General features: G+C 37.8%; 3 protein-coding genes across 3 annotated transcripts; 2 read left to right on the top strand and 1 right to left on the bottom strand.

The window, feature by feature from the left end:
* The first annotated feature begins 411 nt into the window (after positions 1–411).
* On the top strand, positions 412–1,808 carry LOC122837215. Its single transcript, XM_044127409.1, has 6 exons — positions 412–513; positions 592–903; positions 1,021–1,150; positions 1,231–1,349; positions 1,492–1,538; positions 1,650–1,808. The coding sequence occupies exons 1-6, from the start codon at positions 477–479 to the stop codon at positions 1,806–1,808; spliced, it is 804 nt and encodes a 267-aa protein (XP_043983344.1). The 5' UTR covers positions 412–476.
* Positions 1,809–3,086: 1,278 nt separating this feature from the next.
* Positions 3,087–7,212, bottom strand: prok1 (prokineticin 1). The gene is made up of 3 exons (XM_044127360.1): positions 6,995–7,212; positions 6,051–6,176; positions 3,087–5,320 (listed from the first exon to the last, which is right to left on the bottom strand). Exons 1-3 carry the CDS (start codon positions 7,067–7,069, stop codon positions 5,213–5,215), a joined length of 309 nt encoding a protein of 102 aa, XP_043983295.1. The 5' UTR covers positions 7,070–7,212; the 3' UTR covers positions 3,087–5,212.
* Positions 7,213–8,306: 1,094 nt separating this feature from the next.
* lamtor5 (late endosomal/lysosomal adaptor, MAPK and MTOR activator 5) lies at positions 8,307–12,413 on the top strand. Its single transcript, XM_044127372.1, has 4 exons — positions 8,307–8,454; positions 8,535–8,596; positions 9,972–10,089; positions 12,032–12,413. Exons 1-4 carry the CDS (start codon positions 8,420–8,422, stop codon positions 12,090–12,092), a joined length of 276 nt encoding a protein of 91 aa, XP_043983307.1. The 5' UTR covers positions 8,307–8,419; the 3' UTR covers positions 12,093–12,413.
* The last annotated feature ends 730 nt before the right edge of the window (positions 12,414–13,143 follow it).

The following is a 13,143-nucleotide window of genomic DNA, read 5'->3' as shown; positions in this document are numbered from 1 at the left end:
ACTAGAAAAGTGAATGTTACCCTAATGCTAAACGCCAAATGTATGTTCTGGAAGAACATTTGCTGTTTTAGGGGATGTTTTTGCTTTTTTCATAATTCCATTCAAATTTTCACATATGAGTCATTACAGCAAGAGACTGCAAAAAAATATGCTTATCTTTATGTAAAATGTTTGACACATTTGGGTGAAAAGGACACAAGCTACGAGTGATGCTTCAATCAGAAAATCATTTCTGCTGCTTTCAAACAAAAAACAGAAGCTTAAGTTAAAGTTGCAAAAGTCTTTTGTTTAAAAAAAAGAAAAAATCTGCATTACTTGAGAGCGTGCTGGAAATCTTCTCAGAAGCTCTCCAGTCATATGTTTCAGTTTTTTCTGCTGATGAAAATATAACTTCCCTTTTCTTTCCTGTGAGGAGCTGCCTATAATTGTCTTACAAGAGGGAAAAAACTCTTTACAGGCACTGAGACTCAGTGAAGATGAAGATTCTCTTTATGTTGTTCTGCCTTTTGCAAGGTACGGCAAAGCAACAGTTTGGGATTTTCTCCTAATTAGATTTTACTGAAACATGAAAATTGACTTCTTGTTTTCCAGAGAACTGCCTCCTGAAAGCACAGCCGAGGACTGAGGAGGTTCAGCACATTGTGCTGAGACTCGTGTTTCCTCCGTTTTACAACGGCTACAACAAGTCCTGCTGTAAACTGTATCCTGGCCAATGCTACAAAGTGCTGGACAGTGCAGGGTACACCTGTGATTCACTGAGGGGAAGAGTCACCACAACGGAGGAAGACGGATGGATCGAGTTCAGGATATCAAACGTGCAGGTCGGAGATGCGGGTTATTACAGATGTGCTGTTCTGGGAACCCAGTACCAAATTTATTCTGACTACTATGTGGAGGTGATTGGTAAGTAAGCCTACATGGAAAATATTTATCCTGTAATATAATTTCTTGATGTGCAAAGGAAACCTTTTCCTTTAGGTCTTGCTCTAAACTCAGATGTCTGAACTGATGATTTTCCAGAAACCTCTGATCACTACAGCAAGACACAGTTTCCACTGACAACCACAGCAATCAGGGTCCCAAGCAGCTTCACAACTCTCCTGGCCTCTACTGTTCTGGTCCCAGTACAGGACTTCAGAGACAGTGACGGGTCTGCAGCCTTTTCTTTGTGTTGCTGTTGTTTGTGATTTGCAAGGTATGACTGAATTTCATACCCCGTCTCTCTTTCAGAGCCTCCTGGAATTTTCGCATGCTGCTCTTTGTCACTGTGTCCATCGCAGCCATGATCTCTGTTGTATCTGTTGTTGTTGCTGTTTGCTGTAAAGTCAAAGCAAAACGCAAAAAGTCAAGTAAGCATTTTCCTGAAACTCATTACACGTCTCCAATGTGACTGTCTGCCAGTCTGTCTGGTTTTTTTTTTTTTTTTTTTTTTTTTTTATATAGAGGGGTCAGTCAGTGTAATGACGTGTCGTTTTTATTTCTGTTTTGTAGACGTACATGGAGAAGCTCTGTGTGAGTCACAGAAACGAGACGCCCCGGTAGGTGCAGAACCAGCTGTGACTTTGACTCACTGCCCGGCTTACAAGGAGATATTGTTGTTTTGAACTTCCTCTACTCCACAATCGCTGAATACACTTCGTCTCTTTCAGGAAATTAGTGGAATCGTCTATGTAACAGTGGACTTTAAGCCTCGTCAGAAACCTGAGGGGGTGTATGCAAACCTGGAACAGCAGACAACCGGAGAAAGCATCTCTCAAGCGGACAATGCTGGGAAAGTGGAGTACTCCACATTGGCAGTCCAGCTGTGATCCGAACCGTCTGAGGGTATTTATACCCACAAACCAGGGGACCCAAAGTCCAGTCCTCTAGAGCTGCAGTCCTGCAGCTTTTATGTGCATCTGCTCCAACACACCAGAATCAAATGATTGGCTCGTTATCAGGTCTCTGCAGAGCTGAATAAAACTTGATGTGGGCATTCAGCTGTCTGATTCTCTGAAAGTGGTAGGATGGTCGGTGTGCAGGACTGGACTTTACCTTGAATACCTTGAAAAGTTTCATATTTTTTCACAAACTTCTATGTGTTTTATTAGGATTGTGATAGACCAACAGAAAGCAGTGTATAATTGTGAAGTGGAAGGTAAACAATAACAATTTTTTAAGACATTTTTTAAATTCACAATCTGAGTCCTGGTTTACATTGATATTCCACCTCCCCAACTTAACACTTTTCACAGCCAGCTTTTGCTGCAGTTATCTCTGCAAATCTTGGGGTACCTCTTTGTTTATTTGATTTTTAGTTAAGATTGCAGTAAGTAACCATTCATTTTCATTTTGCAGTCATGGTCTACGTTGTGCTGGTGTATCAAATAAAATCCCAATGAAGTGTCTTGAAATTTACAGTTTACAGTGTCTTGAAATTTACAATTTATAGACGAAATGTGAAAAAGTACAAGTGGTAAAATTAAAGCATTTTAGAGGCAAATGGCAGCTTATTCTAGTTCCAGTTATTAAACAGAAAAGAAAGGTTCTTCTGTGAGTTTCCAATTGAACTGCAGCATTTGATTTCTAAACTTTCCCTTTAAAAGGTTTGCTTATGTTGACGCATTTGCGTGTAAATCTACAGCACAACATTAAAGTATTGAACTTTTTTGTTACTAAGACAATTAAAAAACTGTTTCCTGTGACTTTCCAGCTCTGTTTGTGTTCACTTGCTGTGGTGTCAGCAGCCTTACCAGATCAGGCTGACATGTTATCTAATTTTGTATCAATGTTTGGTTTTATCTGCGTCTACTACATTACATCAGCGGCAGCCTACCCCTCTACTAATCTGAGAGCCAATCAATATCAACCTCTTGGCCAGAGTTATTTAAGACAAAAGCTGTTGGGGTTTCTTTTAATGTCTCAAGAGGAAGGTCAAAATACCAAAAATATGAGGAACACACTAAAACGATTTCCATGTCTTTGGCCTTTTAACACAGAAACAAAACCTTTTTTCTGTTGAAGAGAAGAAATGGATCAACAGCCAACATGTCAAACTCACATCGGCACAATGTTTTATTGTGTATCAAGGTAGCACAAATTATCACCAAACTTTAGACCAACAGGTCCAATCTTACAGTCAGATTCAGACCAGATTCCATAAAGTTCAACACAGTAAAATTCAGTTAATCCTATGATGCCACTTGGAAAAAAGGCATCAAAGCCAAGCTGACTGCATTGACCTCGTAGAAATTTCTCTTCCTGAGCAACAATGTCTCAACAAGGGAGAGGAATCCTTAGGAGGGAGAAAACTTCAAGAGAGGCAGACTCAGTTCCCTTGAGGACTGTGGTGACAGTAAAAAGACAGAAAAATTATCATAGAATCACTGGATTAGGATTACTTTGCGTGGGAGAGTTAATCCAAGAAGTCATTGAAGAGTGGAAGCCAGGAATACTTTTTAATGGAAACTATAAATAAAAATTCAGCAAAGTTGATAGCTCCATCAATGATTTAGCCGTTGACCAAGGCCAAAGAGGTGCACAAAGGAAAAGACCACGACGAAGCAAAAGCTGTTTGCAAAAGTTTATTGATATTTTACAGTAAAAGCCCAAATCTTTTTCTTTTAAATGTTTTCTAGTTTACTAGAAACTAGTAAACTAGAAAACATTTAAAAGAAAAAGAATACGTTTAAAAGAACAGAACATCAGCTGAGGCATCTGCTCTTGCTTTGTCATGTTGTCCAATTCAAACAGTCAGTGGTAAAAGACGATCCCAGCTGTCGTCAGGCTGCATGTGAGCCGTGTGGGGGAGGGGAGGCTCTGTCTGCCTAATTTCAACTTCTTGGCTCAGCAGAAAAATGTTGCCCACCTGCACTCTGTCAGTCAAAGTTCAACAGACCACAGGCTCACGCCAGCTGGAAGTGTAAATACACTTTGCATTTTATCCCAGGGGGGTTTGATGGCCTAAATCTTCCTCCTGGCTAGATATTCAGCTATGCTGTCAGCACCTTAGTGGATGGAGAGAGCTGTTCTCCATCTTTACATGTGGTGAGTTCAATCTGTTGTGGTTCTCTGTAGGTGGATGGTGTTCACTGTGTATTTTACGACAATCGTAGCTCCTCAGTGTTAGTTGGGTACAGTAATCTTTTCTCCTGTAAGGATGATTTCTCCTCCAGTCGTTTCTCCTTCAAGTCCCTAGTTCCAATATTTGCTTTCATCTTGGCATCAGAAAACTCAATATTTGAAATCTATTGTACAATTCAACAACTATGAAGAAGAAACCTTAGCTGTCAGTTGTGTGCCAGTTTAATTGTATAACAAAGGATAACTTTTAGATTCTTGGTAAGTTATTTTCTAAATTCCATTCCTTAAAGGGACAGTACATATTATGTGTTTCCCAGCCACATAGTAACACAATCAAATTAACTATTTACTTTTAGTAAAATAAAAATGCTAGATATATCAAGTGTGACTTGAAAGACATTTGACTTTGTAATTTAATGCCTTGAAACTGGGTCTCTGTCTCTTTAAGAAACTCCTACTCTTGTCATCACAACATTGCGCCTCCGTTTTCCGCTTAACAATTTATTTATTTTTTTTTTACCAGCGTTTCACTGAGAAGTAGCTCATATAGTGAGCTAAGGAAATGTGCAGTGGCACCAGGTCTTTGCTAACAGCTGCTGGCTAGTCTGAAGGAGACATGGGTGAGTCAGTGGGGTAGGGGTGGCAGATGCTGCGAAGATTGAAAACTGTAACCGCAAGGAGGAGCTGCACTTCAAAGGCGGTGCTCAGTCCCACCAAGAGTTTTGCACAGCTGAATGGTTGCCAAGGGAGATTAAGGGACTTCACAAACATGCATTAAAGATTCAATGCAACACTCAGGTATCTTATTGATGAGTGAATAATGTCATAGAATAATACAAAGCTCAAAAAGATAAATTTTACATAGTACTTCCCCTTCAAAAACTAGACATGGTAAACTTTAAGCTTCAGATTTTCTCATGGAAACACTCAACAAGCATTAAGCAAACTTGAATATGGTATAGATTACCTTTCAAAAGTAGGAAGAAATTGCATAATTTTCTCTGTTGTTTAGTGAAGAGTCTGAGCATCTGTACTCAGACATGCTCATCACTGCATCAATCATCAAATCAGTACTGATGATTTTAGTGGAATTTTATTGTGATTATCTTTTGATTCCTTTCTAAGATAACAGAATGTGTTATTTTGTTATTTACTTTTTTAGATCTTCAATACATTTGAACAGGTCGAAAGAAAACTTGCACGTCAGGTTTGGGAGACAGGGACAGGTGTGCTCTTGCCTTATCCCACTGGACGGCACCTGAAAGTGGGGAAAAAGAGAAAAATTGAAAGGAGGAGATGGACTAATCTGACATTTTAATTTTTTATCAGTTGACATGTGGAGATGCTTCGAATCGTCTTTTACTGAACCGCAGAGGTGGATTCAGTCCTTGCTGAGCAAACTGTTCACTTGTCTAGATTATCAGAGATAGATGACTCTAATCGCCTCATTCGGTGTGGACAAGATCAATTGCCTCTGCAGTTATCAGCAGCTTTTTCAACGCTCCGGCCATCACTGCCAACACTTGACATCTAAATTATCTAAACAATCTAAACCTCTCACTGCAAGTGTGGGATGCATGTGTGACAGGTTCGGTGTGAGAGGCTGATGCTGGAAGACATCTGAAACAATAAAGTATTCACGCATCTTGAATTTTTGTTTCGTGACAATGCTGCCACCACAAATAATTACATCTTTAGATGAAATTTTAAAAAATAATCATCATCTTGAAGTGGTGCAAGACCTTAGTTTTTCAAGACAAAATAAAAATCCAAAATACTTGAACAACCTTTTGTTGTCATTACAGCTACAAGTCTGACAGGATAAGCATGCTTAACAGCTGCATACATGCAGGGATGAAATCCCACACTAGCAGACTTTTGCTTTACTTCCACCTGGACTAGTCTTTGTTGGTCTGTTATGTAACATCCCAGTGAAACACACTGAACTTTATATTTGCTGTAGTTGTGGTTGCTGTATTTGGATCCACCTTGAAGCTGAGCGGGCGGCATTCATCCCCTTCCACTCCTAGTGAGATGCACATCCTCTGATTGCTCTTCCACAGACTAACGGCACAGCATTCGAGATGACCACACTGATCATCTTTTTCACAGGTCTGCAGGACAAGCAGAGGGACAAAGAGGCAGCAATTCAAACAGCAACTTAGTCTAAAAAGCTTTCTTATTGAAACATTAACAGTAGATGAAAGAACAAATGCAAAGTGATTATAAATTCATTTCATTATTGTAATGGAAGCACGCTACAATAACTTCAAATACTGTGATATTTTTATTTCAATTATGTGTCATCTTCATAGTTGAATTATAAATGACATGCTTGGGAAATTGAGATGATTTCCTTTTGGATTTTTTTCAAAAGACTCGAGCAGAGGAGGATGTGATCTGCTGTCAGTCATGTGTAATTCAATTAAACATAATTATCCAGAAACGCAAACTGTTCAATTAGGCTTTAACACCTGGTACAAAGTTCTTTATATTTATATCACAGAGAAATCAATGTAGTGCATTAATTATTTCTTTTTTTTTTTATAAGTTTCAAACAAAAGACACATAACTGGTGGGACGCTTCATGTTATCAGCTACTTACATTTTAAATGTCAAACAACAAATGCATCAGTAACTATGTATAATTACTGACGAGGTTTCTATTGGCAGCAGTTACATTCCTTAAAAGTAGCTTATTTTCAACCTGGTAAAAACAAACTGTTTTAAAATTAAGCTATTTCAATATCACCAAAGAATAAAAGTAAAACTATTACAGAGACACTTTGCTACTGAAAATTTCTTTGACAGAACCAAAAAAAACACACAAAAAACTATTGCAAATATGTAATAACATCTCATTTATATTTGTATTCAAAGTCCAAAAAGGTTTTGTCACTAACTAACAACAGCCTCCTGGTTTCCCACTCACCGAAGGGGCCACAGCTCCTCTGGACAACCTCATAGTCACCAGCAGGAAGGACAGAAAAACGGTGCGACTGTCCATGTCAGCAACAGGGATTCTCTGAAATGTTGACAGTGAGTCTGCAGCGCTTTACACTGGCAGGTTCAGACCCTTCAGGCAGTAATGAAGGGTTGCAGAAGTCCTCAGAAACAGAGAGGATGCTCGCTCCACCCCACCCAACACCCAACTCACTACATCTGACATTTCCCCACACCCTCCCTTTGTCGTCTCCGTCATCTGGAAGATGAAGGTTCTCCTCACTCCTCCTGTGCTTGTAGATTTCTGCCTCCTGCATGAGATGGCTAACGCTCAAATAAACTCCAAACATCATCGCTGCAAATTTAAGAAAATGTATACAGATTACATAAAGGTCAGAGTATTTTCTCAGACTAAAAAACAGACAAAACAAGTTAGGATTGAAAGAGAGCAACAATGGACTGGACAAAGGACGAAACAAAGGACTGAATGTCACATGAACATATTTTCAAACTAGTATCTAAAAATGTAGCAAGTATATGTGTTCAGTCCTTGTGAGTAGATACTTTACAGAGGAACTGTTGCAAGTCTTTTAGGCCTCCATCTACAGACCATGAGTTTGGATTGTAATAGTGTAATAAATAATGTTCAGTAACTGAGAACATCTGTTTTCTCATTTCATGGGAGAGGTGAAACAGTTTGTGCTCTCAGCTGAAACAGTTTGTATCTGTTTTTGATCATTTTAACTTGCTCGTATGCGCACGGCCATCTCTTCACCTCCATGAGTAAGGAAATCAGCTAAAGCTGGTTTAGTCACATATAATCATAAACAAAAGTATAGAAAACATTTAACTTAGCAGTCATTAAATACACAGAAGCGTCTCTGTTTCCTTGCTTCTCTTGGCCCCATCCTTAAGATAACCTAAGATGAAGACTTGTGCTGTGAACCGAAGACTGTTTCTCTGATTTTCACTCATTTAATGGTCAACTTTATCTCCTGATACAAGTCTCATCATTGGGGGTAAATCATGTTATGTCCTGTGAAATTAAAGTTAATTGGTAATTTTATTTATTTATTTATTTATTAACCTAAGAGTGATGACAGTTCAAAATGACTAAATATAAATAAATAAATAAATAAATAAATAAATAAATAAATAAATAAATAAATAAATAAATAAATAAATAAATAATAGAATTTCTATTTTATTTTATTTCTTTGTTTTTCTTAATTTTTTTTTTCAACTTCTTGTATCTTCACGCAATCGCGCTTCGAACCTTTTGGTCCTTATAAGGACTCGTAGCGCAAGTGGCAGTCAGCTGACTCTATCCGGAAACGTTTCACGAAGAGGACAACAACAAAAAGAGGTTTTCATCCAGGAAACTGACTTTTCAGTCATCTACGGAAGTTTATCGATGGAGTCTACGCTTGAACAACATCTTGATGATACGTGAGTTTCGGTAACTTCGTTTGTATTTCACAGTTTTTGAGAACGATGTTGACTTTTCTCTTTGTGTTTTTGTGTTTTAGCATGAAGAATCCAGCTGTGGTCGGAGTCCTCTGCACAGACCAGCAGGGACACAGTCTGGGCTGTAAGAGTCTGTTCACGGTTTATTTTTAATGCAGTTTATGGAATAATTGAAAGCTTTATGTGGGATTAATAAATCCCTTCTGGATTTATTAATAAGTCACTGAATTTTTGTGGTCATAAGTGATAAACTCACAAGTTGGAAAGTTTTAAATCCAAAACGTTTTTTGGTACTAAATTTATAGTTATGGTATTACGAATGGATTATGTGAGTAAGGACCAAGTGTTGATTATTGTACCTGATTTGTATAAGTGCCTTTATGTTATGAATCAGTATTCTAAACATAAGCAGGAATTTCATTCATTTCTAGAACTATTAAAAACTGTCAACTGAGAACTTGAAGTAGCAACGACCTTCAGAGGTCTGGTCTATTTATAGTTTGTGTCTTTATTGATCAGGGCTGTTTTAGAGACCAAAAGAGAATCATTATTAAGTGCATCATCAAAACTTTAAAGATTATGCAATTATTTTACAATAACGGTTTTGTTGCTGCAATTATAGCATGAAACTCTCAGTCGGATTCAGCTGGTTAGTCTCTTTTTCTATGGTTGTGGTTTAACTTTAACATTTAAAATCTTCAAATTAGATTTGTTTTAGCTTTTTTGATAACTAATTGATATGTTGCTGCACCAAACTTGGACTGCAGGGAGAAAGAAGGAGTACATTTGGTATTGTTTGTCCAAGATGGTGGAGTGGTGCATGTCTGTTAGACAGAGGACTTGCAGGTGATTCATCACCATTGTTCTAGTCGGCCTGCCACTTTTTCCCAAAGAGCAATGACACTTTTTTCTGTAAATGTAAGTAAAGCATACATAAATAATGTAGAATTTTTCTCACTGTGGCATTTGGGTTGTTTGCAAACATCTCTGAACTAATCTAAACAACATTAGTATATGCTTAATAAACCACTGATATATCCTTTTCCTTTTTCAGGGTTTGGCACCAACACATCACAATTAAAACAGAAAAACTTTTATTAAAATACATTCAGCGGGCACTAAGGTGGCATCTGCAATCCTAGAGAATCAAGCATCAAATACGTTTTCATCAAGATAATAAAAATTGATTTACAGCACTGGAAAATTCAGAAATGTGATAGTAAACAATGGTGTAATCCTATTAGCATTTCTTTTTTTCCATTTAAAATTGTCTCCAACTTCCTGACAGCCGATTTGATCATTGGAATATCGGACGATTTTGATTTACACGTGATTAGTGCATCTGTAGTCAGAAGTTGTGCATCCGTTTCTTGCTGATAATTACAAATGAAAAAGAGCTAAGACGGAGAAAAGCTAACTTTACTGAGACTAAATACTCAGCAATGCTCATGAGCTTCACCAACGTTTCTTTATTCAACTAGTCCTGTTTTTATTTCCAGGTCGTGGGTCGTTGTCCGACGAACACGGTGGTGTTGTTTCGGTTTTGGCCAAACAAGCTGCAGCTCTCCCCAAAGACCCGACAGACTCCCCGACCGTCTGCCTGGAGTCTGACTCGGGGTGAGCACGGACACTGTTTCGGCTTGATTTATATTTTCTGTACATTTTATGTCTAGAATCTGTCTTGGGGAAGCCTGTGTTGGCTTTGGTTAATGCTTGAGGAGATCAATAAGTCAAGAAGAAGCTGCTAAAAGAAAGTTTCCTGGTTTGTGAGGGGTGAGAGTCCATCCAGTTATTTTGGAGCGGCTGTTTGTTCGTCTCTTGTTGTATTGTATTTTAGTGCCTCTGCTGCCACCTACTGGTGGATGTAAAGCTAATGTTTCTGAATGAAACGGTGGAAAGTACTTCATGTCCTCAAAACCTTACAGCCATGTGCATTTTTACTTTAACTTTACCCAACATCTGTGTGTAACTGGGGTGACGGTGTGAAATGTTTTATTTAAAAGTAAATCAAACATTTATTTTTAAAATCAAAATAAATTTGATTTATATCAAGTGTAGCACCCCACTGCTCTGTCCGCTAGTAACTGGGACAAGAACTTAAACTCACTTTTGTGGCTATTTGTAGAAATGTTTGAGTTTCTTCATGAGAGTTACCATTTTGAGTAATTCTTACTCATGAGAGTGACACTCCTTTTATGTAATATAAATAACTCCAGACAACCAGCTACCTGAACAGTTTCTTTTAATAGGAACTTTGAAAAATAAAACCTTAGCTCCTCAAATCCCCAAAATAATCAAAAAACTTAAATATGTGTCATTAATGTTTCTGAACAAAATAAAGTTGCAATAAGGCACTTTTTCTTTCAATACCTTATGTTCTACTCACTTCCCTTGTGTGTTTTTAAAGTTGTGTTATTTTAACCAGAATTCAGTTTTTGTTACCAATAGAACTCCATACATTTACCAAACATTTACAGTTCTAAAACACAATATCACACATGGGCCCATACTCACACACACACTCTGTCCGCACCGGGTTTAAGCCAGCAGGCCTGATGAAGCTACGCCACGACAATCCTCTTCTCTCCGCTTAAACAACAAACCAAATCAAACCTGCTCGCTCAGCCGACGCTCTCTCACAAGGATGCTTCATGAGTCCAATTTCTTCAGAACTCCGCCACCCGAGTTGCAGGATTACCTCCGTGAGCAGATATCCCACACACCGTGTGCAGGATTTGTTCAAAACACCTCAAAAAAACTCTGCAAACTTTAGCAGCGATCTCCATTGGCTTCTTTCTTTTTTTCTTTTCCCATAATCCCATTGTTCCGTTTTTTTTTTTCTCTCTGTTGAGTTCACTTGTCCCTCGTTAACCTAAGCTACTTTCATAGATAGGATACTCAATACAGTCTTTACACAAATTAGATTCTTAATCAAACAACAATACACTCATGTAAATACACACGTCATCTACAGAAAAGTTTTGGCTTTCTGTTTTTTCTTATCATTTCTCATGTTACTACAGTAACATCTTCCCTTATGTATATAATCACTCAGATTAAAAATATATAAAAACAATCATACACATTGCTCACTTATCCCTTTTTTCTTTCTTGCATAAAACCAACCTTGTAAATATTTTGTAAATATTAAAGGCCTTAAGTGCATGGTTTTTAACCAGGGGCTACACAAGGTTTATTCTTTTCTTTGAATAGGAGAATTTATACAATCTAGATCAATATTTCTTTTTGTGGTTTTGTAGAAATGTTTGAGTTTCTTCATGAGAGTGAAAATGTTTTAATTTATTCTAAAGTAATCTTTTAACTTTATTTGTAAGTACAGTTTCACTGCAGTACATTTGAAGCTTGACATTTGTGAATTTTTATTGCAGTGCAAACATTTTAGCACCCAAATCAGAAAAACATCAACATGTTTTAAATATGTGTTTTATTTACTGCAAGTCATATAGTTGCAATATTATTGCATATCACATATTTTCCAAATATTGTACAGACCTTATCAGCATGTGTTTTTGCCACTGTCTCTTTGATTGTTTTGTAGGAACATTTTGGTGCGGAGTCACGGAAGCATCACAATAGCAGTCCACAAGATCGCATCCTGAAGACAGCAGGACTCCTTAGCAGTTTTATTGTAATGAAATGAACAGAGACTAAATTTATGTAGTACAAATCTGAGAAATGGTAAACTGTAGCTTCTGCATTAATTTGCTATGTTTTCGAATCTGCATTTTTGGACCTGGACAGTTGTGCTTGTTATGTTGATGCTATTGTTATTGGTATCATGTAACAGAGCAGCTTGTTTGTTACATACAAGTTTCTGTAAACTACCTGGCTTTGTCTTGTTTCTTTTTGTTTTGTTTTGCTTTTTTTGCGTGTTAAAATTCAACATAAACAACTCTAAATAAACTTTGATTTGACTTTCAGCTGTCCTCTTGCAGTATGTTTTCCTCATGCTGAACTGGTTTGCCAGATGGTAATTATCAACTGACACCACCTCTATTTGCACAATTCAACAAAAGCGAGCGGCACAAACATTTTACAAAGCTGGGCAGAGAATATTTTGGGACCTGCAGCGTTTTGCAAAAACGAATTTACGGTTTGCTCACAAGTTTCAGTGGGTTTTAGTTGGGATTTATTCGATAGGCAAACACAAAATGGCACATAATTGAGAAGGAGGAAACAAATGCTACATGACTTACAAAATAAAATTGTGAAAAGTATAAATATATTTTTGTTGAAACATATTTCAATTACAGGTGCAAGTCTCTTGAATTGTGTCTCTGCCAGCTTTGCAGAGAGACTGACATAGACGTTCAGTGTTTGGAAATATTGTTTTGAAACCTTTGAACATGTCAATAAGTTTATCCCTGACCTGTCTGCAGTGTTCCTTCTGCATTCTGCTGTTTCTCCGGGCAGTAGGATTTTATTTAGAGTATTTCGGGGTTTAATTAAAATACACTAAAAGTTTGTGGTGTTGATTTGGGGGAAAAATTGGAGGAGAGTCTAAAGTGAATGAATACTTTTGCGAGACGTCTTTTGGTGTCGCACCTGAGCGAACTCTGTGTTGGTACGCAGGGTTTTGATACGCATAGTTGCCCCCACCCAGAAACAAGGGGGGGCTCACTGCGACGTCCCAATCACGTGGCTGTCCCA

The sequence above is a fragment of the Gambusia affinis genome, linkage group LG01 (assembly GCF_019740435.1).
Source record: "Gambusia affinis linkage group LG01, SWU_Gaff_1.0, whole genome shotgun sequence".
In the NCBI taxonomy this organism is placed as follows: domain Eukaryota; kingdom Metazoa; phylum Chordata; class Actinopteri; order Cyprinodontiformes; family Poeciliidae; genus Gambusia; species Gambusia affinis.
Note: the sequence above shows the minus strand (reverse complement) of the source record. Positions and strands in the feature narration are given on the sequence as shown.